Source organism: Stegodyphus dumicola, chromosome 7 (assembly GCF_044657685.1).
Source record: "Stegodyphus dumicola isolate Sdum_Otavi_A_Nest chromosome 7, ASM4465768v1".
NCBI classification, from domain to species: Eukaryota; Metazoa; Arthropoda; class Arachnida; order Araneae; family Eresidae; genus Stegodyphus; species Stegodyphus dumicola.
Window position 1 is genome coordinate 152,684,554 of NC_140774.1, and position 27,683 is coordinate 152,712,236.

At 33.6% G+C, this 27,683-nt stretch overlaps 1 protein-coding gene across 9 annotated transcripts in view; it reads right to left on the reverse strand.

Moving 5' to 3' along the window:
* Positions 1 to 27,683, reverse strand: part of egg (SET domain bifurcated histone lysine methyltransferase eggless) — a 318,317-nt gene that overhangs the window by 64,976 nt on the left and 225,658 nt on the right. For all 9 annotated transcript variants that reach the window (XM_085820928.1, XM_085820924.1, XM_085820920.1 and 6 more), the window contains 2 exons: positions 25,314 to 25,387; positions 12,920 to 12,993 (listed from right to left, as the gene is read on the reverse strand). In XM_085820928.1, coding sequence (XP_085677054.1) covers positions 12,920 to 12,993; positions 25,314 to 25,387 — 148 coding nt within the window. The remainder of the gene's footprint in view (positions 1 to 12,919; positions 12,994 to 25,313; positions 25,388 to 27,683) is intronic.

The window sequence follows — 27,683 nt, forward strand, 5'->3', positions numbered from 1 at the left end:
ACAATTTCATTAAAATTATTTAAATATATACAAATCTTTAAAAAATATTTTAACACTGTTGCAAAAGTCCACCTGTGTGACAGATTCAGTTATTTCAATAGTTTCATACTGCAAGCATTCTTTGAGATTGCTACACACTCACACCCAAGCATTTTTATGCGATTTGAGATGGGACTGTTTGTCATAATTTGAGGCTCAATGCATGGGTGTCTAGCTGAACCCAATGTTGCACTGTGGTGCTTGTGATATTTAATTTTTGCCTACAAGTAGGCAGAGATGCAAGTTCTTGTTGTATCCAGGGTCTTCCAACTGTGGCTGTTCCAAGGTGTTATGCTTGCTTCTAGACTGGATTTGTTGATGCCTGTTCATGTTGTGATCTATGGGCAATGACATGAAGTGCAGTGCATGAGTTTTCCATGTCCTTCAAAGTGGTAAATAACCTTGAAATTCGGCTGTGGGTCTGCTTCATGCGGATTAAGTATTTTACAGCTATTGCAAAAGTGCACCTTTGTAACAGCTTCAAATGGTTGAATTATTTCATGGCATGAGTGTCGGATTGGTCTAAAGATCATTATACATTGGCAGAACTAAGATATTTAACTCATACGAAACAGACTCACCAATGAATCCTAAGGACATTTATCATTTTGAAAGAAATGGGGAACTTAAAGACATTTTTAGATATTTGAAGTATTTTGTTATGTGAGTGCCTAATTGGCCCTCAAGATTGCTACATACTCGCTCCCAAGCAATATGAGGAGACACTGACGGGCCATTGTGATTTGAGTCTGTGTTATGGATGTGGTTGTGAGCTCTGTGGATTGATGTGATTGAGCACTGCATTAGTTTTATGACATCCGAGTCACCACTGTGGCCATGCTGGGACATTAAGCTTGCTCTATGACTTGGTTTGTTGCTTTTGCTTGCTCATATCACCATGTATTAGCCCAGATGAGAAATACGGTGCCCCATTTCCCCATGTTCTTCAAGATAATAAAGGATTTTAGGGTTTGATGATGAATCTGTTTTGTGTGAGTTAAATACATCAGCACTATCGCAAAAGTGCACTCTTGTAAATGTTTTAGTAAACTATTTTGTGGCGTAAGCATCTGACAGGCTCTCGGCATAACTACAACATTTATTTTAAAACCCGTAAATAAAAAATAAGTAATTAGAAATACTTCTTATAAATTCCACGCATATTTAATTTATCTACTAACATACATTACTGAAGCAAATATTTTTAATCACAAATAAACATTGGGGAAGTCAGAATTCATACACCAGATATCTTTATGGGGTTACTGAATTCTGGATTCCACAGGGGAAAAAGATTAAAATTCTAGATAGAGACTAGAAACATACATCAAAAACACTTGTAATTTATTTATAAATTACAAATGTGAACATTTATAAGAAGCATGCTTAGATCTGCTTGCATATCTACTTTTTCTTTTGAGAATTTCCATTCTTCAAATTTGGTCAAAATGTAGTTGATTTTTCTTGATTATAGAAAAAGTTTACTTCACAAGTTACCTTTGAATCAAGTGTTACTGCAAGAAACACAACAGGCAATACTTCATACTTAACGCACCCATTTTTATCTTTTAATTTTAATATATCTCCCAATGCCCTATCAATAAGCAAATCTGCAACTTCTTTGAAGTCATTTATATGATACACAGAAAATTTAACTTTTACTTGATCAAGATATTTTTCATTAATAACTGAAGCGAAAGCATTTGTTAGAACAACTTTCACTTCATTATCTCACCACCAGATGGCTGCACTATGCAGGAAGCAGTTTATTCACAGTTTCAAAGATGGCTTGCCTGCTAGTGTGGAAATGTAGAAAATAATAATAAATTATAAAGTAATGATTAATTGTAAAGTAAAAAATACTGTTTGTTTGTAAATATTACAAATTAATTTGTAAAGTGTTTTTTGTAATTTTTCTGTTTGTTTAATTGTTCTAAGTTCCTAATTTTTCACTTTGTGTTTTTCAACAGCAACTTTGAACTTGAAGTGAGAGAGTGTCTCTGAGTTGGGAACCATGTGTTGGACTATGCATGTGGAGTTTGTGTCAATAAAACTCTTGCATTATTTAATTTAGATTTTGCTGACTTACTTAACTGTATCAATATTGGTTGAATCGCTAAAATAATTTCTCTCCAAACATGGCAATTTGATACCTCTAAGGACTTGATGACCCTAGTGTGCAGGGCACTGCAATGTGCATAATCTCAATGCATCGACATAATTTCCAGTGTAGAAGAGACTTTCTTCTATTTTAGTGTTTCTAGACAATGTGCTCAACTTTTCAGAACCAGTATCTTATGATTATTAATTTCCTTTTGAGTTTTATGATTTTTTATATATATATATATTACAGAGTGAAGCATAAAAATGCCTGACACAAGTAGTAATAACAGTGATGTGCAGCTAGAAGCAAGCAAAGTGAGTGTAAAGATTCCCCCATTCTGGATTGATAGACCAGAGATATGGTTCTATACTGTTGAAGCCCAATTTAAAATTGCAGGAATTACATCAGAAGAAACTAAATTTAACTACTTAGTGGCTCAGCTGGATCCTAAGTTTGTAGAAAATATATGGGACATTATCAAAGATGAAACTGCAACTAAATATTCAGCAGCAAAAGAAAGGCTAACAAACTTATTTAAAGAGAGCAAAAATAAGCATATCAAAAGATTATTGACTGGTTTGGAACTTGATGCTATGAAGCCAAACCAACTGCTGAGAAAGATGAGAGCGCTTGGTGATAATAACGATGTGTCTGATAAAGTGTTACAAACTCTCTGGATGGAAAAGTTGCCTGATGCAGTCAAAAATATCCTTATAGTCAGAGATGAGAGTCTTGAAATAATAGCCACAATGGCTGATAAAATTGCTGAAATGGGTCCATGCATGGAACTTGCAAGTGCAAGTAATGATGCCTCTCCAGTTAATGAACTTCTCACCAAAATATCTGCTTTGGAGCAGCAAATAGCTTCACTCAGTGTGCAACATTCCAGATCACAAACTTGTAGTCCCAACCATAGCCATAGGAGTTGCAGCAGATCTCAGAAACGATATAATCCCAAAGGGAAACTGTGCTATTTCCACTTTAAATTTGGGAAAAAGTGTTTTCCACCTTGCAGCTGGAAACAGACGGAAAACTCCAGCCAGCAGTAGATTCAGCGGCTAGCTCTGCTGCTAAACACATGAATAGGCGTAAGTTCCGGTTATTTGTAATGGATAGAAATTCAGGACTAATGTTCTTAGTGGACAGTTGAGAGGATGTATCATTGCTGCAAGCATATTCTACAACAAAGGGATCGTGTGACTACAAATTATATGCTGCTAATGGGACAGAAATACCGACTTTTGGTATACTGTAGATTTAGGACTGAGACACCCATTCCAATGGCCGTTCATCGTTGCCAAGGTAAGCAAAGGCATATTAGGTGCAGATTTTTTTAATCAATTTCATTTATTAATTGATATAAAAAAAAAGAAACAGTTAATTGATGCATTACTCAACTTAAAATCTCAAGTGATATAATGTCAATTGGTGTTGATCATGTTATATCTACCATAAAATAATTTCTTTCCAAACATGGCCATTTTGATACCACGAGGACACATTCACCATGAAATTTCATTCAGCAAGCTCTCTTCTTAATCAATAGACATACGGAACTTGTGGTTACAAATTAATATTTACAGTTATAAACAAAAGCATTCTTCAAAAGTAATGAATATAATTTGGTAAGAGCTTCCCACTGTTCCAAAATTCTTCTTATAGACTATAAAAAGGCATCTTGTACTGCAGTATTTCAAAATTTTAGTGTTCTGTCTCAAAATTGGTTGAGCAAGTTTGGAGCTATGCTTCCTTTTAGGACTTTTCTTTAAATAAATATATGCATCTGTCACCAAAATTTCTGCTTCTCAATCAATTAGCATTTCAGTTGCCTCTTCCCCCCCCGAAGCTATATGGATGGACAACTATGGATGACTATAGCTCATTGTTGCATTTTCGCAAATACTGCAGCTCCCTTTAAATTTTCAGAGCATATTGACAGAGCACTGTCTGAAGCAAATGATAAGCAATTTTTCCTGTCTAAATCTTCACTTATAAAACATTCATTTACAAAATTAAATATATCTTCTTAAGTATTATTCATGTGTTCTAAACTAGACATCAATGAAATAATTATTAATCCTTTTTCTTGTAACAATGTAATAAATAATCAAAGGGTCCAATGTGTTATAATTACTTTCATCAATACTTAGCACAAATGATGCATTGCACAACTTATTTTACAGGGTTCATAGCCACATTTTAGTTAAAAAAATAAGCACCTATAAGCACTTTTCAAGCACATTTTAAGAAAAAAAATAAGCACCTGTCTAATTACATTATACACAACTGCATAACCTTAAAAATTAGACTTGTAATTTAAAATATGAGAAACGCAGTATTTATTAAGAGAGAATAAGCATTAACTCAACCATGGAAAATAATTTTTTTTTTTTTTTTTTTAATTTTAAATAACAGTTCAATTTACAGAACTAGTTTACAATGAGAAGAAAAAAAAACTATGCAGAAGTAAACTATATTACAAAATTTAATGATGAAATTTCAGTTCAAAATAGAGAAAATAAATAATAATAAGGTATTTGCTTGGAACCTAATAATAAATACAATTTATTTTTCCACTCATATTCATATTTAAATAATTTAAATCTAAATTCTGAACATTTTCTAAATTTTCATTGTATATCAGTTTTCCCTTAACAGATATTGCAAGCAAAGTAATTTAAGTAAAAAAGGAGGAACATTTCTGAAATCAGAAGACAGAAATTTGCTTCATGCAGTCATCCTTTAACAGTAAAAAGCTTAACTAACCCGCATACTTGGAAATTGGCGAATATTCGGACAGTCGAGCGTAACTTGAAAAAGAGGAGCAGGGGGGGGGGTAGACTGAAGCGCTCTTTAGATTTTTCTGCTAAATAAATGCTTTTGACATTTCGATATGTGCATCATACAAAAATAAACCAATGGAGCTGAAAAATATTCTGCTTAGCAAGCACAGTAAAAAGTGTTCATAAATTAATTATCTCGGCAAAATATCGCAAACGTTATTGCGCAATACGTGTGCCGTAATTCTTCCCTACGTGATATTACACAATCAGAATCAACAGCTGCCATATTGGGAGAATAAAGAACTAAATAATTGGGGTGTTTTTCATTCTAATTTTCAACAGATGGCGTTAAATTTCCGGAATAGAATCATTCTTTGCTTGGTAGACCGCAGAACTTTTAGTCCTATTCAATCCAGATTGGAAAGTGACAAAAAAAAAAAAAAAAAAAAAAGGTCCGTTGCTTGTTTTGCAGCGAACCGTATCACTTCCAATATTCGAGATTTTGTGAAGAAAGATGTCCTCCCAATCTTCGTACTGTATAATGTATTGGCTAAAAAAATGAAATTACTTTGACTATTCGATTACTTTCCCTTTATTTAAACCATTCCGAATATTATTCCTTAGAAAGCTAATCTGTGTTAAAACACAACCATTTTTTGAAGTTTACTATACTTCAGCAGTTACTGCAACTATGTTATAAACATTCATACATATGCTCATAATATACGCATAATGATCATAATAAACACGAATATGAACTGACCAAGCGGAACGAGAATGCAAATTATTAAGATCATGATGGAAATTCAAACGTGTGTAGTATTTGGGTGGGAGAAAAAGAATGCCGAATGTACCGGGATTTTCTACTGCTTTCGTAATCCTTTGACCGATAGAACGACGGGCACCTGCTGTACTCTTCATGCACACCAAAGGTTAAGTTAATACACAGAAAGGGGAAAAAGCTATTTCCAGGAGTATGATTCACCATCTGACATTTCACATTAGGAAGAAAAGTTGTTTATTTAGTTTCAGCTTTGGTACAGGGAAAAATTGCGCGTTCATTAAAAAAAAGCACTAAAAGCAAAAAATAAGCACTAGAAACAAAAAAATAAGGGCTTTAAAGAAAAAGTAAGCACCTATAAGGGCCTTTATATTTTATTTTTAAATATAAGGACTTATAAGCACTTATAAGGACCGCTACGAACCCTATTTTACAATATTGCCAACAGCATTTTGTGCAAACATTTTCACAATTGCAGCACTTCTGCTGTGCTTGCAGCTAATTTTCTTTACTATGAACGTAAATCAGAAACACTGAAAACAACTTCTGCATCCCCAACACAATAGCAACAAACACAAAATTGCACCAAACTAATGACAGCCAAACAGCAGTACGACCAACTACCCCAACAACTGCAAAATAACAGCAAAATAACTCCCATCTCAACTGTTCCTCAGTACATTGTCCAACAACTCATGCTCCAACACAACACCACAATGAAATTCCAAGGAGCAAACTAATCTGACCCAGAATCCTCCGCCAACGAGTATGCATCCAGCATCCAACTTCCCTGACAAGAACAAGTCAACTCTACTGATATACGCCAAGGACACCAGAAGCATAAACAAATTACAAGATATGCTCCAAGAGATTATTCCAATAGAAAACATCTAATCGCAAGTCAATAAAATTGTTCCAATAAAACAAGGCAGGCTAGCTGTTAAATGCAATGCCCACGAAGATGTAATTAAAATCAATCAGATGCTCAACAATTCAGAAAAGGCAAAACAACTAATTATCACCAGGATTCCTAAAAAGAGAACACCGAAATGTACAGTGCACCTATTACCATCGCATATTACAGCTGAGGAAGTTCGAAATACCATTGCAAGAGCAGTGGAATGTAACCCTCAAGACGTCATCCCGCTATTTAAACTGAATGACCGAAAGACTATAAAACACTATAAAATAATAATAAATACTAAAAAATGGATAATTGAATGCACGCCAACTGTCTTCTCTCTTAGGACTGTTAATTTTGGATGGTGATACAACCTTATCACAGAATTCATAGGAGCACATCATTGTACAAACTGTCAAGCATTCAGTCACCGTACAAAAGAATGTGAATACCACTCTCACTGTGCTTACTGTGGTGGAAAGCACAAAGAAGGCGACTGTAATCCTAATTCCCCAAATTGCATCAATTGTGAAATTAATAACCTACACTACGGAACAAGCTGTAGCTGCAACCACCCAGCGTATGCCAACTCCTGCCCATCTTACAAAGAGGAAACAACCAGAATTAGGTCTAGAACACAATATCAGGAGTAGTTCGATAACATTTTCATAATATTCATCATGTACCAGCATCCAATTTCATTAATCAAGTCTGTTACCTCTCTGAGCTTCAAAGCACTACAAATAAATCTTCAGAGGTTGAAAACTGCCACCAATACATTAGTACAATACGTCTTTGAGAACTACTATGATGTCATCCTCGCACAGGAACCCTATTGCAATTGGGAGCCCCAAGAAATATTCCAACTACATGGAATATCTTCTTGCAACATAACCCAGTACCTGACAAACCCCCAAGAGCAGTTATCTTTGTCATTAATAAATCATGGTCTCCTCTTGTGATCAAAGATCACAGAGACATTGTCACCATTGCTATAACAACTGCAGGCACGCAGCTCCTCCTAACAAGCACTTATGCATCTCTAGAGGAGGACATAGACATCACACTGCAAGAAATCAACCACAATCTACAAAGAATGCAAGTCCCCCAAGTCATCTGTGGCGACTTCAAAGCTCAGAACCATCTATGGGGTTACCACTTCACATCGCCACATGGCTTACAGATGGTAGAACTAATACACTCCCAGAATTTAATACTCCACAACAACTCTGATGACTGACTTACTTTTGAAACAATCAACGGAAAAGGTTGGCCAGACCTTCTACTTACAACCCACCATCTGATCAATAGCATCACCAATAGAAAAATCAGTGATGACCACTCCAATTCTGATCATCACTACATCACCTTCGAAGTCAACATGGAAATTGAACAAATCCATACAATGCGCTTCAAAACCAATGAACAAACGGAGAAGAAATTCACCAAATCTCTAAGAAGGATCGCCAACAACATTCTGCAAGAACTCACCACGTGCAACTGCAAAGATAAAATCAATGCTAGCGCAGAAAACACCACGCGACAAATCCAAGAACTTTGTCAAAATACACTAAAAATAAAAAAGGCCAATCAGTCTACAAGAGCCAACTGGTGGACAAAAGTCCTGCGAGATGCAAGACAAAAAACAAGAGCAACGAGCAGTATACAAGAAAATGATAATTACAGCTAAATTACAATCATGGAGCAAATACTGCACTGCCAATCAAGACACCTATGACACCCTCTATAAAATAGCCACATAAAAAATATTTAGACCTACACAAATACATGCCACCCATCAAATCCAACAAAATAACAATGCAGATAACACGCTGGACACCCTCAATGCAATAATGGATGAAGTCTTCCTTAAAGATGACAGCAATCAAGACACCCCTGAACAAGCACAAATGAGAGCTAATGACAATCTCCCCTCCACCCCTGACGACATCCCATTTACTAAACATGAATTGAGACAACACGTCAAATCTTTAAATGATAAGAAAGCCCCTGGCCTTGATAGCATACTGAACAAAATTATAAAAATCATATGCAGGGAAACTCCAGATCTTCTACTCACTCTCTACAACAAGTGCCCGGAATACAAATGTTTTCCAGACTGCTTCAAGACCGGTCAAATAGTCTTCTTTTCCAAGAAGAACATAAACCCAGAGGATCCCCGCTCATACTGTCCAATCAACCTACTACCAGCAATGGGCAAATTACTAGAGCGCCTGACAATTACAAGAGTCAAGCATCACCTCTATAAAAATAACAAAATCAGCAAGTATCAGTTCAGATTTAAACCTCATAGATCCACTACTCACGCAATTGACTCTGCACTCTCAGAGATCTCAAAGAATAAACAACACCAAATGTATTCTGCGCTATGCCTGGACCTCCAAAATGCTTTCGACTCTCTCTGGTTGCCAGCCATAAAACAGGCTCTCAGAAAGATTGACTGTCCCAAAAATCTTTACCAATTAATAACTTCTTACCTCGACAATACGAAAAGCATCATCATTTACAACAACTCAACCATCTACAGAAATCAATCTAGAGGATGCCCACAAGGATCATGTATGTGTGCGGACCTCTGGAACGTCACCTTCAATCACATTATTGACCGCAGCTGGCTGGAGCACACCAAAATTCTAGCCTTTGCCGATGATGTTGCTTTTATCGTCAAAGGCTCCACCCGCAACCATTTCCAAGAAAATTGCAACGTCACGCTAGACATCTTCAACAAGCTGTGCCACAGGATTAAACTGCAAATCTCTCACTCTAAAAGTCAAACCCTGATTATTCACAAGCTTGGACGCTCCATCACCAGATACCCAATTCTGAAAATAGGCAACAACAAAATCAAATGTGTTATCCATTAAATACCTTGGCTTAATTATCGACCATACGTTCAACCAGATCGAACACCTTCAACAGAAGAAACTCACCACCGCCAAAATTACTCAATCCCTAAAGACTATGAGAGGTTACTCCTGGTGCCTCAACAGCAAAATCATGAAAATTTTAGTCAAAACTATAATCAACAAAATCATCACCTACGCAGCAGCAATATGGGCATTTCCAATGACAGAGCGCGCAAATGAAGATTATTAAATTGAATTCAGCGACCATTCCTACTCAACATAACAAGAGCATATGTCACAACTTCAACAAATGCCCTGCAAGCACTCGCCGAAGTTATTTCCCTACCAATAGAAACTCAAGTAGAAGCAATCTCGACAATAGTATTACAGCTAAGAAAACCAGCAAAATTCTCAGATACCATTTTCCACCCTGATGAATATGAAGAAAAACCCCCAAAATACCAGACACATTCAGCCTTCAAACTCCATAACCTCCACTACAACTCCACAACCTCCTCCTAACACCAATATAACAGTTTTCAAAGATGGATCCATAATTGACAATAAAGTGGGCTGCGCAACAACAATCTGCATCAACACCAGCACACCTCAATCAGCACCAGCACAATTTCACTCGGAATGACAGGGGCACCTGAGATCAAATAACAGTGTCTACCAGGCCGAATTAACCGCTATTCGCCTCGCCATCAACCACCTGCTACGAGACCCAACAGACACCTTTCATATCGTGACAGACAGACAGTCATCTATACAAGCTATTCAAAGCTTCTTCACCAATAGCACAGGACATCCAGAAGACCATAACGACAAGTAATAAGCAGTTCGTTCTCTTATGGATCAGAGGCCGTAACAATTGCGAAGGTAATGAGAGGGCAGGCTTCCCTGCAAAACAGGCAGCACTCGATCAAGTCGGTGACAGTATAAACATCCCCTGGCTGCAATCGGCATTAAAATCAGAGCTCAAACAACTTGCAACTGAGACATGGCAGCAAGATTGGGAAAATGGTACAACAGGATGACATACCTACAGCTTTATACTGAAGACAGACGATACACGCACAGTATCCAACTATTTCTTGACACAATATATCTCAGGTCATGGCCCTTTCCTTACATATTTCTTGGAAAGAAATTTTACTTCTACTGATTTGTGCATATGTGGGGAAAGAGGCGACCCTGACCATTATATCTTTCATTGCCCACTAACCGCCAACCTACACGTCAAACACCCTACTCAAGTGGGAATGGAATTTAAATCATCAACCATCAACACACCTACAAAAACATTAAACTAATCATAGACAAGCTACAACAACAAGGTAGAGAACTATGCCACTCATAAATAACAAAATTGACATAATGATGAATACCTAGCAATTGAAGTGCCAACACAGCTGTCCAAAGAATCATGACTGTTTGCTATCCTCCACTGAAGAATGACACCTAATTTGCAGCTTCACCAATTAACTTTCCATGGAAACCATCTAAGGTACTCATGATTCAAATATGATATTCAACAGGGATATATCACATAAATAATGATGACTTTCCTAAGTCATCATTATTTATGTGAGTGATGATTATCAACTACCAGTACCTTCAAACTGCCAAAGCGCAGTACCAGTACTCTAAGGCTAGTACTAGTAGCAAGCACAGCACCAGACTCTGAAGCTCAGATATATGTACTGTAAACTTTGAACTTTACACTATTATCTGATGCTCATTACACAAAGTGCTCTCCATGCTGCTGTGCACAATTCTGAGCACATTGAACTCTATGCATACAATGTGCAAAGTAAACTCTGCGAAATCTGTGCACAATCACACAACGATACCACCAACACAAAAAATAACATAGCATTATAATTCACATCACATCTATCTTCCCAAATGCTACGGTATTCCTACAAGCACACCAACAAATGTCAAACTGCAACACCTAATTAATTGTAACATGTTATCTGCGTATTGATTCCTGTACACTAATATATCTGTACCTCGATTACCTGTACCCCAGTTCATCTGCATAATTGTTCTTCCTATGTCAATAACTTGTTACTTTAATGTAATTTATTATGTCAACTGAGTAATGTAATGACCTGAAATGTAATCTTTTGAAATAATAAATGCCAGAAAAGGTTAGTGCAGTGGGGCAATACCATTTTTGTCTATGATGATGTTGTGGTGCCCCCTGCACTTTTTCCTGTCCTGTCCTGTAGAGCATAAGCCTTTAAATTTTCGGCTTAATAATTTTAGCCTTTTGTTTTGAGGCAACATAATTCACAAACTTAAAAAATTTCCATTTCAATCACAACTCAGAAGAAGCCTGTGCTGTGTGCTGCGAATAAATCGAAGAAAAATTCTCAGATCTCGGAATTAAAAATTTTCTATAGAAACTGATCTTAAAATCGCCAAAATGTTGATAAATTGCCAAATTTAGAGCAATTTAATAAAAGAATTCACATCCCCAAAAGCGAAAAGTTGTTTAAGAGCTCTTCACTAGAAAAAATGAAATAATTTCGAAATGCTTATGTTTCACTTCTTGCTCAGAAACTTTACCAAACCATTTATATTAGAAATACGAACAAATTATAACCCATGAACGCATTTACCCATTCAAAAGATAATGATATTGTCAGCGAATCATCAAAAATATTCCTCCAAAATGCTAATTCACACTCAGAATGGCAGTCGTAAAAACAGACAGAAATTTCAGATGATTAAAATTAAGAACCTTCTGCCGATTTTGGCCAAAATTAAGGACTTTAAGGACCGTACGAACCCTGTGGTAGTGTAACTTGAAGCATGTTCAGCTAAAATCAGATTATCAGTGCTCCAAATCCCTACAAGACCATAGTTGATTTCTCCCATTCTCTGGTTCCAAAAATCAAATGTCTCTATACTGCATCTGGTTAAAATGTAGTGGGCAATAATCTTCATCACCTGCATTTGACTGAATGATTCTTGTTTCTCTCCCTCAGTCACTCTTTAAGTGTAGGAGAATATAAGACCCCTGTGATTCCTCCTGTAGTGTAACATATCCGGCAAACATTAGAAGGTACATGGTTCAAATCTCAGAAACAGCATAGCTGATTTATCACCTTTCTCATATTGAATACTTACTTATCTAAGCCTTTTGATAATCTCAATTTCAAGTAATATGTGAAATAATTTAATGAGACTTGAATTCCAAATTCATAAGAAAGACTTAAGTAGAACACTACAAAATTAATCAATAATATATTTGTTACTATTAACATAGAAAGGCATGAAATATAAAATGTAACAATACTAACAAAGCCAAATTATGCATTTCTAAAATACTATGGTTTAAGAAGTAAAATCTCAGAAAAAAGATCTCATGATAAAAGCTCACTATTCAGAAATCGAATAAATTATCACTGAGATTATAGATAACTTTACCTCAGGATATTTAGCTAAATAAGCTCTCATAAAATCTCTTAAATCCTCATGGATATCATCAGCTACATCATTACCTAAAATACAAGATATACAATTTGAGATTAAAATTATATCATTATTTATACTTTGAATGCAGTTATTATAAATAAATGCAGTTAATTATTATTTGAATTTTACATTTACATGTGGATAAAACTAATAATCATTGCTTAAAAAAATAGCATGGATTTGAACACTCCATAGTTCAAGAGAGAACATACATATATATATATACAGTCAAAAGTCGTTAATTCGGACACCCATAATCTGGAATGATCTATAATCCGGACCTTCTCCACATGACGCATGCGCGTAAGACCTTTACGGCTGCGAATATGCGTGAGCGCATGCACACAATACGTTTATGAATGCACGTTTAATGTATAACGGACGGTATAAGCTAAGCTAAAATTATCTAATTCAGTTAATGTTGCAGATTGCGTAGTTCCTTAATCTTCGAATTGGATCCGGCTTATTATTTTTTGCAGACTGTTAGAGCAATTTTATAAAAGTAAGCTTGATATTTCGATTGTGTCAAATAGAATGTCTGATATATATTTACTAATATGTAAAGTATCTACAAAGCGAAAGTATGTTTCGAAGTCCATTAAACAAAAAGTGGAATTGCTGCAAAAAATGGATAAAGGCATATTCTTTCTTTATCTAACTATTCCGAAATCTGTTTATCAATTTCACGCCGCTCTGTGGCAGGGGGGTGGACACCGGGGTGCGCAATGAATTGGAAGTTGATCTGTCAGCACTATCCTTATCTTCAGGGCAGATGTTTTTATTTTATTTGGCTTATAATTCATTACTAAATGTAGTATTTCATCTCGACGTACTACATCTTTGATATGATTTAAATCAAATTCCTCGTCGTTATAATTCACTTCCGATAGCGAAGAAAGTGTCACAGAGGTTATTGAAAACGAAAAAATTTCGATTGACAAATTAGTCGGTATTCTCGACACAGCAATTATAGGACTTGAACAGCGGAACTTTGTAACTGAACAAGAAATTATGTCTGTTTATAGAATTAAAGAGAAAGTATTATCACATAAAAAACGAAGCAACTTAAACAAACTTCCATTAAAAGAAATGTTTAATAAAGTAAACAAATAAATATTAAGCTTTTTTTTTTTTTGTAAATTTTGATACCCTTTAGATCATAATTGTTCTTTATTTCATAAATTACGGTTTCATATTTTTAATTTTGTAATTTCTGCATGCCATCTTACCAGATTTAAACTAATGATCTATAATCCGGAAAAATCAATAATCCGGAATTGCCGAAGTCCCGACGAGTCCAGATTAATGACTTTTGACTGTATATGATTTTGCAGTAAAACAAATAACAGTGTTTGTTCACATTAATTTTTTCATAGCTCAATAGAGAATATTATGAATATATATATATATACAGTACAAAGTCCGAAATCTGGACGTCTATTATCTGGAATGATCTAAAATCCAGACCTCAAAACCACCAACAACGTTTTCTCATAGGCTTTACGCATATGCATGTGATTCCCCCTCCAGACATAATAAAACATCTGAAGAGTCCCGATTCTTAATTTCACTTTGACACTAAATAAAATACCCTGAACTAAAGAAACAATCACTTTAGCATAAATTTGTACGATCAGTAATTTGGCTCCGTGTTGCTGTATCTGCTTGGCACTCATCTCAAACCGAAATAGTCCACGTAGATACATCGTTGATTTGAAGCCAACCTGGCGAATCATTATTTATAACACTTTCCTTTCATCACTGCATGTTTATCAAAGCATGACAACTTGAATAATGACTCATGTAGCAATACCTAAACAATTTTTTTTATGTTAGTAATGGAATAATGAAGGAGTATAGTAAACTTTTATGTTGACATTACGCTTGGCGATGATTACAAATTTAAGTTCAATGCGCTAAAAATGTTGATGAGAAAAAAATTTATCAAAAATTTATTTTCATATGCTAAAAATAGATTTTGTTAATGATATTCATAGACACAAACATTACATTTAGGGCTATTTGAATTAAGAATAACTGATTTGTTATTCACATAAACCCAGAACCAACGCCAGGGCTCGTAATGGCTGCACCAAGTTGCAGAATTTAGAACCCACAGAGAATGCATCAGGTGGTAAGATATCTAATGCCTGCCCTCAATAAGGCTTAAGTATATATGGAAATTTATTTATTCAGAACTCTGATAAGCCTAAAGCTTATTCAAGAAATAGACATAAGTGTAAGAAGTATCTAAACTCAAACATTTCACTTAATTGCTTCAGTTCACGATAGAAGCAAGATAAAATTTAACAGAACAACATGTTGTTAGTCGCCCAGCTCACGATGCATAGCCAAATGTGTATAGTGAAGGATAGCTAAATTTGATGATGATAGCCGCGAATTTTAAAGTTTTTCCGATATCGCAAAACAAAGGTGAAATTTTACAATTAACAAATTTTGTAAAGAAATGTGGAGAAACAGTAATAAATGAAGATGATATGAAAGAAGTTTTTCATTGTGATGACAATGCTCCTCAATCATCAATCAATTAATGAATGGCGAAATCTGTAGTATGATTCTAGATCCAGAAAATACTGCTACCGATAGTGAAGAAAGTGACAGAGAAGTCACTGAAAAAAAGAAAATTTCGATTGACAAGCTAGTTGGAATTCTCGAAACAACAGTTACAAGACTTCAACAATGTAACTAAACAAGATATTATATCTGTCTACAGAATTAAAAAGAAGGTGTTATCACAAAAAGTGAAGCAACTTAAATAACTTGCATTGAAAGAAATGTTAAGGTAAACAAAAAAATATTAAGCTTTTTTCTGTAATTTTTGATATATTTTAGATCATAAATACTTCACTATTTCATAAATCATGGTTTCATATTTTTTATTTTATAATTTCTACATGCCATCTTACTAGATTTAAACTGATGATATAATATCCGGAAAAATCTCAAATCCGGAATCGTGTCCGGATTCTGGACTCTGTACTGTATATGATTTTTCAGTAAAACAAATAAGTGTTTTTTGACATTAATTTTTAAACTAACTAAATTGATTTAAATAAATAAAATAAAGTGATCAGTGAAGTATCTTTTTGCATGCTCAGATCAGAAGGATGTTTTATTACTTTTTCACTTATTTATTTACTTATTAGTCCAAAGGGGCTTTGTCCCTGAAGGACTATTGTTTTCTTTTTGTGATTTTGCATTGGTTCCCCATAAATGTCAGTTTCACTTTCAAACTGCTGCCACCAAATGTTAGAGAAATGCATTATATTTGAAGAAATTAAATAATGAAAAATCTGCATAAATGTATGTATATTTCTTGCATTGTGATAAAACAAAGGTACCCAGAGCCATCGAATTTTGAATGACGTATTCTCCTACAAATATGGGCATGTGGAAAACCAAATTGGAAATTTGGAATTTGTTTTATTATCAATTTCATATTTGTAAAACTTTAACGAATTTTTGATTAACAAACTCAAGGATTTCAAAGCTAGCAATGGTAAGGTTGTACAGAAAAAAAATTTTTTATCTCCAACGTGCGAGTAGATATGCTCATTTTAAAACTATTTTGCGATTTTGCTACTGAACTGAATTTTATGGTTTAAGTGTGAAGAACGTGACATTTAATAAATAAATGTAACACACAAAATGTTTAGAAAATGTCCCTTTGGACATAATTTAAAATCTGAAACCTTTAAGATTTTTTTTTCAATTTTTAATTTTTTATTTACTTTTTTTTTATTTACTTTTTTTTTACTTACTTTATTTTTTTTTTAATATTTGTGTTGCTGCATCCCTGAAATGACAAGCAGTATAAATCAATTTTCATTATGGGGCTTAAATTTTTCCAATGATCCAAGACAGAATTTTTTATCTTTTAATTTTTCACTTATAAAAGACCAATTATAATGCAACTGACCCAAACTACGGTCAATATAATTATTCTTTGATATGTTTATTTCTTTCTCATTAATTTGTTTTTACTTCTTTGTACGAAGTAAAGGAAGTATTATAAATCTCGAAAAACTTTGGTTATCATATTTCAACAAAAATATCCATTTCAACTGCTTCGAACCATTTTAATGATGTTTCTGCATGACATCTGTACATATGGATAGAATAAAGGACTTTTGCCAAAAAAGATTGTAAAATGGGTTCAGAAGAGGTTTTTTTTCCTTTGACATCTGTACATATTGTATTTACGTAAGTATCTTGCATAACCCAAGAACGAGTAGCCATAGAACATTGAAATTTAAATATGCAACTGCTATAACCATTTAGTTGTGCAACTCATCCTTTCGTTGCAATTGGCTGCACCAATCATATAAAAATATATTTATATATATTCTCACTCTGTTAACTTTCCTGGTGAACATAGTTTTCTTCATTCTTATATGCTAAACTCTGTATTTCTCGCTTTAATAGTGATTGGAATTTTGAGGTTTTTATGTTCCGGTTAAGGTTTTTATGCCTTTAGTTAATCTGCATGCAATAGCTGTAGAATTATCAACAATTTACAACAACAAAGGGGCAAGTCAGGCCTAATGAAACATTTGAAACTGGGCAGAATAGCGAATTCAGTTTCATGCACCTTCGGTGTCTTTTTGTCGAGTGGGAAGAAAAGCATGTTCAGTTTTGTACATCGAGAAACCTGCCTTTTTGCCTGTTGGCTGAATTGCATAGAAACTCTAATTTTAATTATAAAAGTTGTTGTTGTTGTTTTTAACTGTTTTAACCGTATTTGGTGTTTTAAATTTTTCTGTATTTTACAATTTTTTTTAACGAAGACGTTCTGATACATTCTGATAGAGAATCTTCATTTATGTCTTGTGAATTAAAATCCTTAACTTGATTTGGTATACCAACAAGTCATAGAACTCATGTAATTGCATGTAATCCTTAAGGAAATGGCCAAGCAGAGAGAAATAATGGAATCATATGGTAAAACCATCCAGCTGGCACTAAAATCAAAGAAAATGGCTAGCAAATGTTGAAAAAATAATTCTACAACGTGTTTTGCATTCGATCCAGTCACTCTTATATACAGCAACAAATGCCACACCACATGAGTATATGTTCATCCATACTAGAAGATCCAATAATGGATGATCTTCACCCATGGAGGTAAGAAGGGAAGGCGTGGCTAAATCGGCATTAGAAGTGAAGCACCTACCTGAAGCTTCGGTCACCAGATGGGGTGTTTTTTGTTTACATTCTCACTTGACAATGCTGATAGTATTTCGACACACGACAGTTCCATACAAATCGCAAAACGGGACATTTCTGCATAAAAGAAAAATTCCTAGTGTGATGGATAATAGCGGTTTGTATAGTTTAGCGACATTTACGCAAAAATCATATTTTTGTTATTTTAAGATAACTAACAACAGCGATTTTGATTATGAATTTGTTTTATAAAATTCCAAGCTGCTGAACAACAAAAATATAGATTTTAGCAAAAATGTTATGCTCAAAGAATGAAAAATACCTCACCGTAGCTTTAAAATTGTATACATCTTTCGATATCCTTCATACAGTATTCGTTACTTTTATTTTATGTTGCAAACACCAAAATGTTTTTAAAAAAATTAATTTTTTTCACATCCATATATTATTGTAACATGCACTTTTTAAAAATTAGTGTAAATTACATTACTCAAAAAATATAGTAAATTCACAGAAATTAAAGATTTCCACATGCCGAAAATGAAAAATGGTATTTATGCATGTGCTTGCAAAAAGTATGTATCTGCATTTAACAAAATATGTAAATATTTATTAAATTATTTATAAATGCATTTGAAATGAAGGCTTTATTCATTCATAAACAACTGTGAAAGTTACTGTGAAAAAATCTAATTATTAAATTTATCTAAATTTATAATGATATATATCATTATAAATTTAGATAAGATAATAAAATAACTAAATATTTACATATTTAGTTAAGCAAGAATTGTTCGTACTGGAAAGCAATCTGTTAAAAGGTATTGTAAAGCAATTTTTATGAGATGCGTACTTAAGAAAGTAATAAAGAAGAGTTTTGGAATATGTATTGTTGAAATTAAGGGTAAAAAATTCTGATAACTATAATTAAAAGAATTATTCCCCTTATTTTTTATAATAACTCCGTTACAAGTTTTAAATAATATTTAAAAAATAATCTTTACTTTATTCTCTTTCAGAAATATTCAGAGAAAGTTAAGTACTATTAAAAGTATTTCCCTATTAAAATAAAAGGTGCTTTAATTTGAAATGGACCGAATATAGCTTTAATTATAAATTGACTTATATTTTTCGATTTAAAAGATGCCGCAGAAGCTAAAAAAAATCATGTCATATTTGAGAAAGTATTTTAGGAAGAAGATCTATAAATAGAAAAGAAATAATGCATAATTTTAATATTAATAATACAGTAAATTTTGATCTTAATTTTGTAATCCTTAAACAAATAAAATTGAATTACCTTAAAATTTCTTTCTAGTGCAATTAACGAAAACTTGAGAAAATATTTCATTCAAATTAAACCGTTCTGAGCAAACTGTTCTGTGAAAAGTATAGCATTTAATTCCATTCAGATTGAAATGTTGTTTAAAAATGTATTCTTCTCATATACTTAGAACTCTGAAGTATTGTAGAAAAAGATAATATATACATTTATATGCATATTTATGCCGTAATTACAAAATATTTACATCCAATTGTGTCAAAACCCATTGAACTTATGGTAAATTACCTAATGTTTTGGTCACCAATGAAGGGATCGAAAGTGCTTCAAAGAAAGGTATGGGGAAACCGGTTTAGGGCCACTCCATCTAACTTCCTACCTCCATGTCTTTACCTACATGGTTAAAACAGCCTGAAACAGTATAAATGAAGAACCATACACAAGCTGATAAATATCAGCCTAATTTTCAGGAAGTAGAGCTCACTGAGGTTAACTCAGATGATGCTTATGTTAAACTTCCAGATGGTCATGAAACCAATGTTTCAATATGAAATTTAGCACCTACAGGAGATACTCCTATGCATGTCCATAATACTGAGTTAGATGAAAACCAGCAACTTTCAGATTCTTTTGTTCAACACAATGAAGATTTGCCCACTGAAACTTCTAAACCTATATTCCCAAAGCAAGGCTTTACTGTGCCCTAGCAGACCTCAGGCTTTTGAAAAGATTTCAAATGGTTACTTGCATGAGAGTGAACGCTTGCATCTGAAAAGCTAGAGACATTAGCCTTCTTATCTAACAGATTATATAAATTATTAATAATCTTTGGGAGGAGTGAATATGGTATTATTATTTATTATTACTGGCAGCACTAAAGATTATATTAAATAGAATGGCAACAGTTATTCTTCGTTTAATGTAGCATTTAGTGTTCTATTTTATGTGCAGGTGATTAAAGCTTTATTTGAGCTTCTTAAAGAAATGATTTACTACATTTACAACAATGCTATTTGTAAATAGTATTGAGTTAATAAAGGGCCCTTTACACCCTTTTTCTGAGCTTTGCCGTACTTGGGGATAATTCTCTTCACAGTCTATTTAGTTTATGCTCACTAAGAATACCCCACATTATGTTGGTGCCTAAACATTAAGAACTACATTACACGAAACTTCACCATTAAGCATGATTCTCTCAACATCGCAAGTCTCGCTGGCTATAGTTAATCCCATGAAGGGATTAGGATTTATTGTTGACACCCTTAGAGCTGCTAGCAAACCAGCAGCAACTTTTGATGGAAAGACCTCAGTTTTAAATTTTATTGAATTAAATTTGCATTTTCTTCTGCACCCAGTACCAGAAGCACAGAAAGTTACTATTGCCATGTTCATACTTAGAGGCTAGGCTTCTACATAGTATAAGTAATTTGGCAAATTCGTGTTAGGTGAGCCAAGCAGTAACAGCTATAATTTAAAAATTTAAAAATACCCTAATTAAAGTGTTCCTCATTGTCAAAGGTAGCCTATTTAATAAGGTTCTAGTATAAAGTCAAGGACTTCTTTCTAAGGAAAGCCTAAATTTTTCATTTGTTGTACAGCAAGAGGCCTGATGAAGAAATTATTCAAGTAATACTTCTCCAACTACTACCCCAAGTGCAAGATTAGTTTGAGCTTTGAAATCCAGTAGCATTGGAAAGCCTATTCAAATTAAAGTCCAAATCGATGCGTGACAGAAAAAACCGAATGGCAGGGTATGGTGAGAGGCCAAAGGAATGAAGCTTTAAGCCAATCCCTCATGAAAATCACACTTTAGTTGGCCCAAAGTGTGAGACCAAAGAAGCAATTTTAGAAAAGAGGAAAGACTTCAACCAAAAGTAGCTGAGGCCAAAAAGAAGCAAACCAAAAGCAAGGGGACAAGTTGAAACAGGTGCTGGTGACAAGAAGGTGCAGCCCTGCCTGAAATAAAGAATATCCCTCAAAAATTAAATACTATAAAAATAAGATACTTGGATACTGTCAATAGTGAAATAGTGTCAGTATCCCTGCAGAAGTACTGATTGATACCAAAGCCCAAGCAGTTTCTTTCAAAGATATTTCTGCAAACATAGACCACAAGGCAAACATGGTACATGTAATGGTAAAATACTACTGCATGTACAAGCAAAAAAATGAAACTCTTAAAGTGATTTTCTTTGCAGAGCAAAATCTGCCATCGCCATCTTACGGGTAGACTTTTTAAAAGCAGCAGGGGCTCATCTTAATTTCTGTGATTTTATCTTACAGTTGCAGATGAATAAAGTTGACGATAGAAGAGTCCAGGAAGTCCAGTTAACCGCTGGACATTTGGGGCCGGAAGAAAAACAGAAAATAAAAACCTTGAGAAGTGAATTTTTAAATTGTTTTTATGACAGTCCAGGTACATTCACATTGTTAATTGTATAACAGATATGGGCACTGCAGCTGCTTATCGTTATGATAAAATAAAAGAGAAAATAATTGAGAACAATGTCCAAGATATGTTAAAAAAAAACACAATTATAACCCCTATCAGCAGGCCTTATGTTAGCCTGGTGGTGCTGTGTAGGGGGGGGGGGAAATGATCTTCCACCTACCAATCACAAAACATGGTGATTTTCCATTGATTATATAAATCTAAACAGTATAACCAAGTACCTTGTCTATACCTTGCTCATAATTAAAGAAATCAATCAAAAAATTAAATATACAAAATCTGTGTTAACGTTGGATCTAACATCCGGATATTTTCAAATTGGCTTGAAACCTAAAGACGTGCCTAACAGCATTCATTACAAAGTCCGCTGTTTTTTAAGAATGCTGTTCGGGTTATGCAGGGTGCTTGCCACTTTTCAGTGTGTACCATGTCCAATAATAACATTATCAATAAACATTATCTTGCCACCAGTGTTCAGGAAAAAGACTTTCATTTACTTGGATGATACAATAGTTATGAGAAAAACACCAACCAGCATATTAAAGATTTACATGAAGTATTTTCAGCCCTAAATGAAGCCAGACTAAAAATAAATTCCACCAAATGTAAGTTCACTACTCCAGAGCACCATTACTTAGGATACAAAATATCTAGTAAAGGCATTGAAAGAGAAGATTAAAAAATAATTGCGATTAAAAACTATCCTCCAAATAACACAGTAAAGAAACTTATTTTCATTCTTAGGCATGTGTTTCATTAAATATGCAAATTAATATGCAAATAGCTAAACTATTATTACACTTAAAGAAAAAGAAAACCTGGTTTACTTGGTCAGCTGAGATCAATGCGGCATTCGAAAAATTAAAACAGGCCCTAATACAAAAGCATGTATTAAAATTTTCGAAAGGTGACAAAATCTTGACAGGTGCCTCAGATTATGCAGTGGGAGTTGTTCTCATGCAACCAGTGGTGCATTTTAGTAAAATGCTTAATCCACACAGAGAAACTAGCAAGAACCAGAGCAAGAAATGCTTGCAGTTTGGTCAGTTGTACAAACATTCCTAGTTTACTCTGGAAAGTCACCGATTATAGTTTATTCAGACCATGTGGTGCAGGAAGTTTATATTGAGAACAGAATATGTCGCCAAGACCGTTTCCAAGGCCATTTAAATTTTTTAGTTTAATAATAAAACACATCCCGGGGAAGGAAAATAGAATAACGTTTGATGGCAAAGGAAACATGGTAAAAAGTGCTATGCTGACAAGGAAAATACTTCACTTAAGCGAGACAACTATAGAAAAATTGAAAATGGATCCCACATTTAAAAACGTATTTTTATCTAAAGGATCTACATCATTTTGAACACCCTGACATTACAACAATACGGAATAGAGCAGAAAACTATGAACTCCTTGATAACTGGTTATTTTACGCAAAGATTGCAAATCAAAATTACGAGCTTAGACTGGCTATCCCTGTGAGTTTAAGGTTAAATATTCTAAATGAATTACATCATTTATCCATGTCCATCCACCTTGGAATTAGAAAAAAAGTTCAAGTTCATGAGGTGGTGTTTTCAGTTACAAGAGTATTGCTAACCCATTTAAATTTATACCTTTTTAATAGCTTACATTTAAAATCATTTACACTAACTTCGTCAGATTCATAATACTCATATCATCTTCATAAGCTTTCACAACATTAACCAATTTATTCACTAATTAATGCAGATAAAATTTTTCCATAAGCATCAAATACAAAATTGCTGAATTATTAAATTGCATGATTAACAGTATTAATCTATAAGACATGGCATTTACACAATGTTAATGACACAGATACTTACACAATGTTTCAGCTAATATTATTAAAACTTGTGAATGGAAATCTAAAACACCAATAAAAACAAAATTAAAACTTAATCAGTCTTATCCTGCCCTTGAAAGTATAATTTACAAATTTTCATCTCCCCTTCTTTTTACAGCTTCCTTACTAACAGTGATTGTTCTTTTATTTGTCAAATATATTCAAGAACTTCCAACCTAACTGTTTTTTAAAAAAAACCCTCTCTATATAAAAAATGTGTTATCAACCTGCCATGATTGTACCTAATTGTTCATGAATCAACTCTTTTTGTTAATCAGCATCTAAATTCTTGCAAACACACACACACACAGATGATTTAGAAGATTGGAATGCAAATTGACACTTAGTTTTCATATGTGTGTGTGCGTGTATTGTATATAATCTTTCAAACTGCATTTCAAAGTCAAATACAGTCAAAAGTCTTTAATCCGGACTCGTCGGAACTTTGGCGATTCCGGATTATCGGTTTTTCTGGATTATAGATCATCAGTTTAAATCTGGTAAGATGACATGGAGAAATTATAAAATTATAAATATGAAACCATAATTTATGAAATAAAGAGCAATTATGATCTAAAGGGTATCAAAATTTACAAAAAAAGCTTAATATTTATTTGTTTACTTTATTATTAAACATTTCTTTCAACATTCCTTTCATTTTATTTTATTTCAGAAATTATTAAACATTTCTTTCATTTTATTTTATTTCAGAAATTACTAAACATTTCTTTCAACGCGCGCATGTGTAAAGCATACATTACGCATAGTCAAAATTAGAAAATTGCAACCAGAAAACTATTTGATGTGTATTCGTGATATTTATAATGACGAGGAATTTGATTTAAATCATATCAAAGATGGAGTACATCGAAATGAAATACTATATTTAGTAAAGAATTATAAGCCGAATAAAATAAAAACATCTGCTCTGAAGATAATGCTAGTGTTGACAGATAAACTTCCAGTTCATTGCGTGCCACGACATACCCCCCTCCCAAGCAGAGCAGCATGAAATTGATGAACATATTTCGGAATGGTTAGAGAATCAAATCCTTTATCCATTTTTTGCAGCAATTCCACTTTTTGTTTGATGGACATCGAAACGTGCTTTCACTTTGTACATCCTTTGGTAGCTCCAGAGTCGCAAATTCTTTTTGACATAATCGAAAGTTGAAGCTTACTTTTATAAAATTGCTCTAACAGTCTGCAAAAAATAATAAGCTGGATCCAATTAGAAGATTAAGGAAAATTGCAATCTGCAACATCAACTGAAATAGATAATTAGATAATTTTAGCTTAGCTTATACCGTCTGTTATACATTAAACGCGCATTGTGCATAAACACATATGCGTGTGCGCAGAAAGTTTGTAGCTTTGAGATCTGGATTAAAGACTTTTGACTGTACTAATTTTATGAAATATGCTGCCATTTTATTAAATTAAATTAATATTGAATGGGATTTTTTAGACAATTGATCAACATATATGACAAAATTTCAATCATTATAAAAAAATCATGATTTATAGTAATGTTTAAACATAAAAGAATTTTCCTTACTTTGAGAAAGCACAACAAACACGTCTTCATGATAAACATACTGAGCATATCCATCATCAAAAAATATCAAGTACCTATAAATTAGAAGTATAATTAACATAAAAATATAAAATAAATATAATATCAAAGATAATAAGTAAATTTTTACTGGACAGCAGAGTATAATAAAAGCTCAACTAAACTGGAATATTTTAAAATGTTAGAAAAAAAATTTTCTGCAAAAAATTACGTCAATGAGATATTTGTAACACCATTCTAGAAGCTCATTATATTATTAGCAAATATACATTGTCACCAAATCGTGTTATTTAGTGGCAAAACTAGATAGCATGTTGTCATAACACACTCACAAGAACTTCGCCTTTGGTTTTTAAGCAGAGGCGCAGCTAGGGTTTTCAGCACCCAAGGACAACTGAAGATTTTGTGTCATCTTCTGTGTGCCAAGAACTAAAAACATTTCATTTTAGAATGTCTTATTATCAGTTTGGTTCCCCCTGGATGCTGCGTGTGGAGACAGGTGTCCCCCCTTGCTCCACCCTAGATACACCACTGGTTTTACATAAACCGAATTAATTCTTGATCAGCTATTTTAATTTTTGTAAAGAAGGATACAAGTTCTGTTTCTTCATTACATTTTGAAACAATAATTAAAATTTGGGACCACATTCCATTGGACATCATGCAGTAGGGTAGTTTCTAAGTCACAGGATCCTGGCATTAAAAAAAAGGCCCGATGAGCGAATATTAGATTTTCTCATGTCCTACATTTGATGGCCCTAGATTATGCTTGCAGAACGATTTCAAAATGTTCGGAGTGACTTAATAGGCCAGTGAACTTATCTGTTTTCGTGAAGTCCAGACTGCTGTTCTCTGCTTTTGTTCATTTTATTTATGCATGTAACTTTTAATGTTTTAATTAACTTACTTCTGTAAGCTCTGTGTTGTACATATGCGGTGCACAGGGAGTCTATGTGTTTTTAAATAAGAAAAAAAAAAAAAATGTGATTTTGTTTGAAAACGGATAAGCAATGGCAATGAAAAATTATGATAAATGATTTAAGTTTTAATACGTTCTCCCATTCCTTTCCAGAACTTGAAAAATAAACATACGGTATAAAGTCGGAGATCTCGACTCATCAGGACTTTTAGACAATTCTGAATTTGGGATTTTTTTCAGATGTTACACCATCAAGTTAAATCTAGGAAAATGACATATAGAAATCATAAAATTAAAAATATGAAATAGTGATTTATGAAATAATGAAGCATTTATGACCTCAACAAAATCAAAATTTATCCCTCTCCCCCCAAAAAAAATTCAATATTTATTTGTTTGCTTTATTAAACATTTCATTCAATGTAAGTTACTTGATTTGCTTCTTTTTTTGTGCTAATATTTTCTCGTTAATTTCACAGATAGATAATTTTTTGTTCAACTACAAAGTTCCACTGTTTGCCACTGTAAGTCCAGTTAGTGCCATATCGAAAATTTTCCCTCAATTTAGAAATAGATTTTTTTTTTTTTTTTTTTTTTTTTTTTTTTTGTTTTTTGCTTTTGTTCTCAACAACATCTCTGTCACTTTCTTCACCATCAGCAGCAATATTTTCTGGCTTTAGACCATACTACAGATCTCGCCATCCATTAGCTGACTGATGATTGGTGCATTGTTATCACAATGAAATAATCTTGTTATATCATTTATTACCAATACAGTCAAAAGTCTTTAATCCGGACTCGTCGGGACTTCGGCGATTCCGGATTATCGATTTTTCCGGATTATAGATCATCAATTTAAATCTGGTAAGATGGCATGCAGAAATTATAAAATTAAAAATATGAAACCGTAATTTATAAAATAATGAGCAATTATGATCTAAAGGGTATCAAAACTTACCAAAAAAGAAGCTTAATATTTCTTTGTTTACTTTATTAAACATTTCTTTCAACGCGCGCATGCGTAAAGCATACCTTACGCATAAATTAGAAAATTGCAACCAGAAAACTATTTGATTTGTATTTGGGATATTTATAATGACGAGGAATTTGATTTAAATCATATCAAAGACGGAGTACATCGAGATTAAATACTACATTTAGTAAGGAATTATAAGCCAAATAAAATAAGAACATCTGCCCTGAAGATAACGATAGTGTTGACAGATCAACTTCCAGTTCATTGCGCGCCGCGACGTCTCCCCCCCCCCCCCGTGCAGAGCAGCGTGAAATTGATAAACAGATTTCGGAATGGTTAGATAAACAAAGGATATGCCTTTATCCATTTTTTGTAGCAATTCGTTTTTTGTTTGATGGACATCGAAACATACTTTCGTTTTCTAGATCCTTTGGGAGCTCCACCATCGGAAATTCTA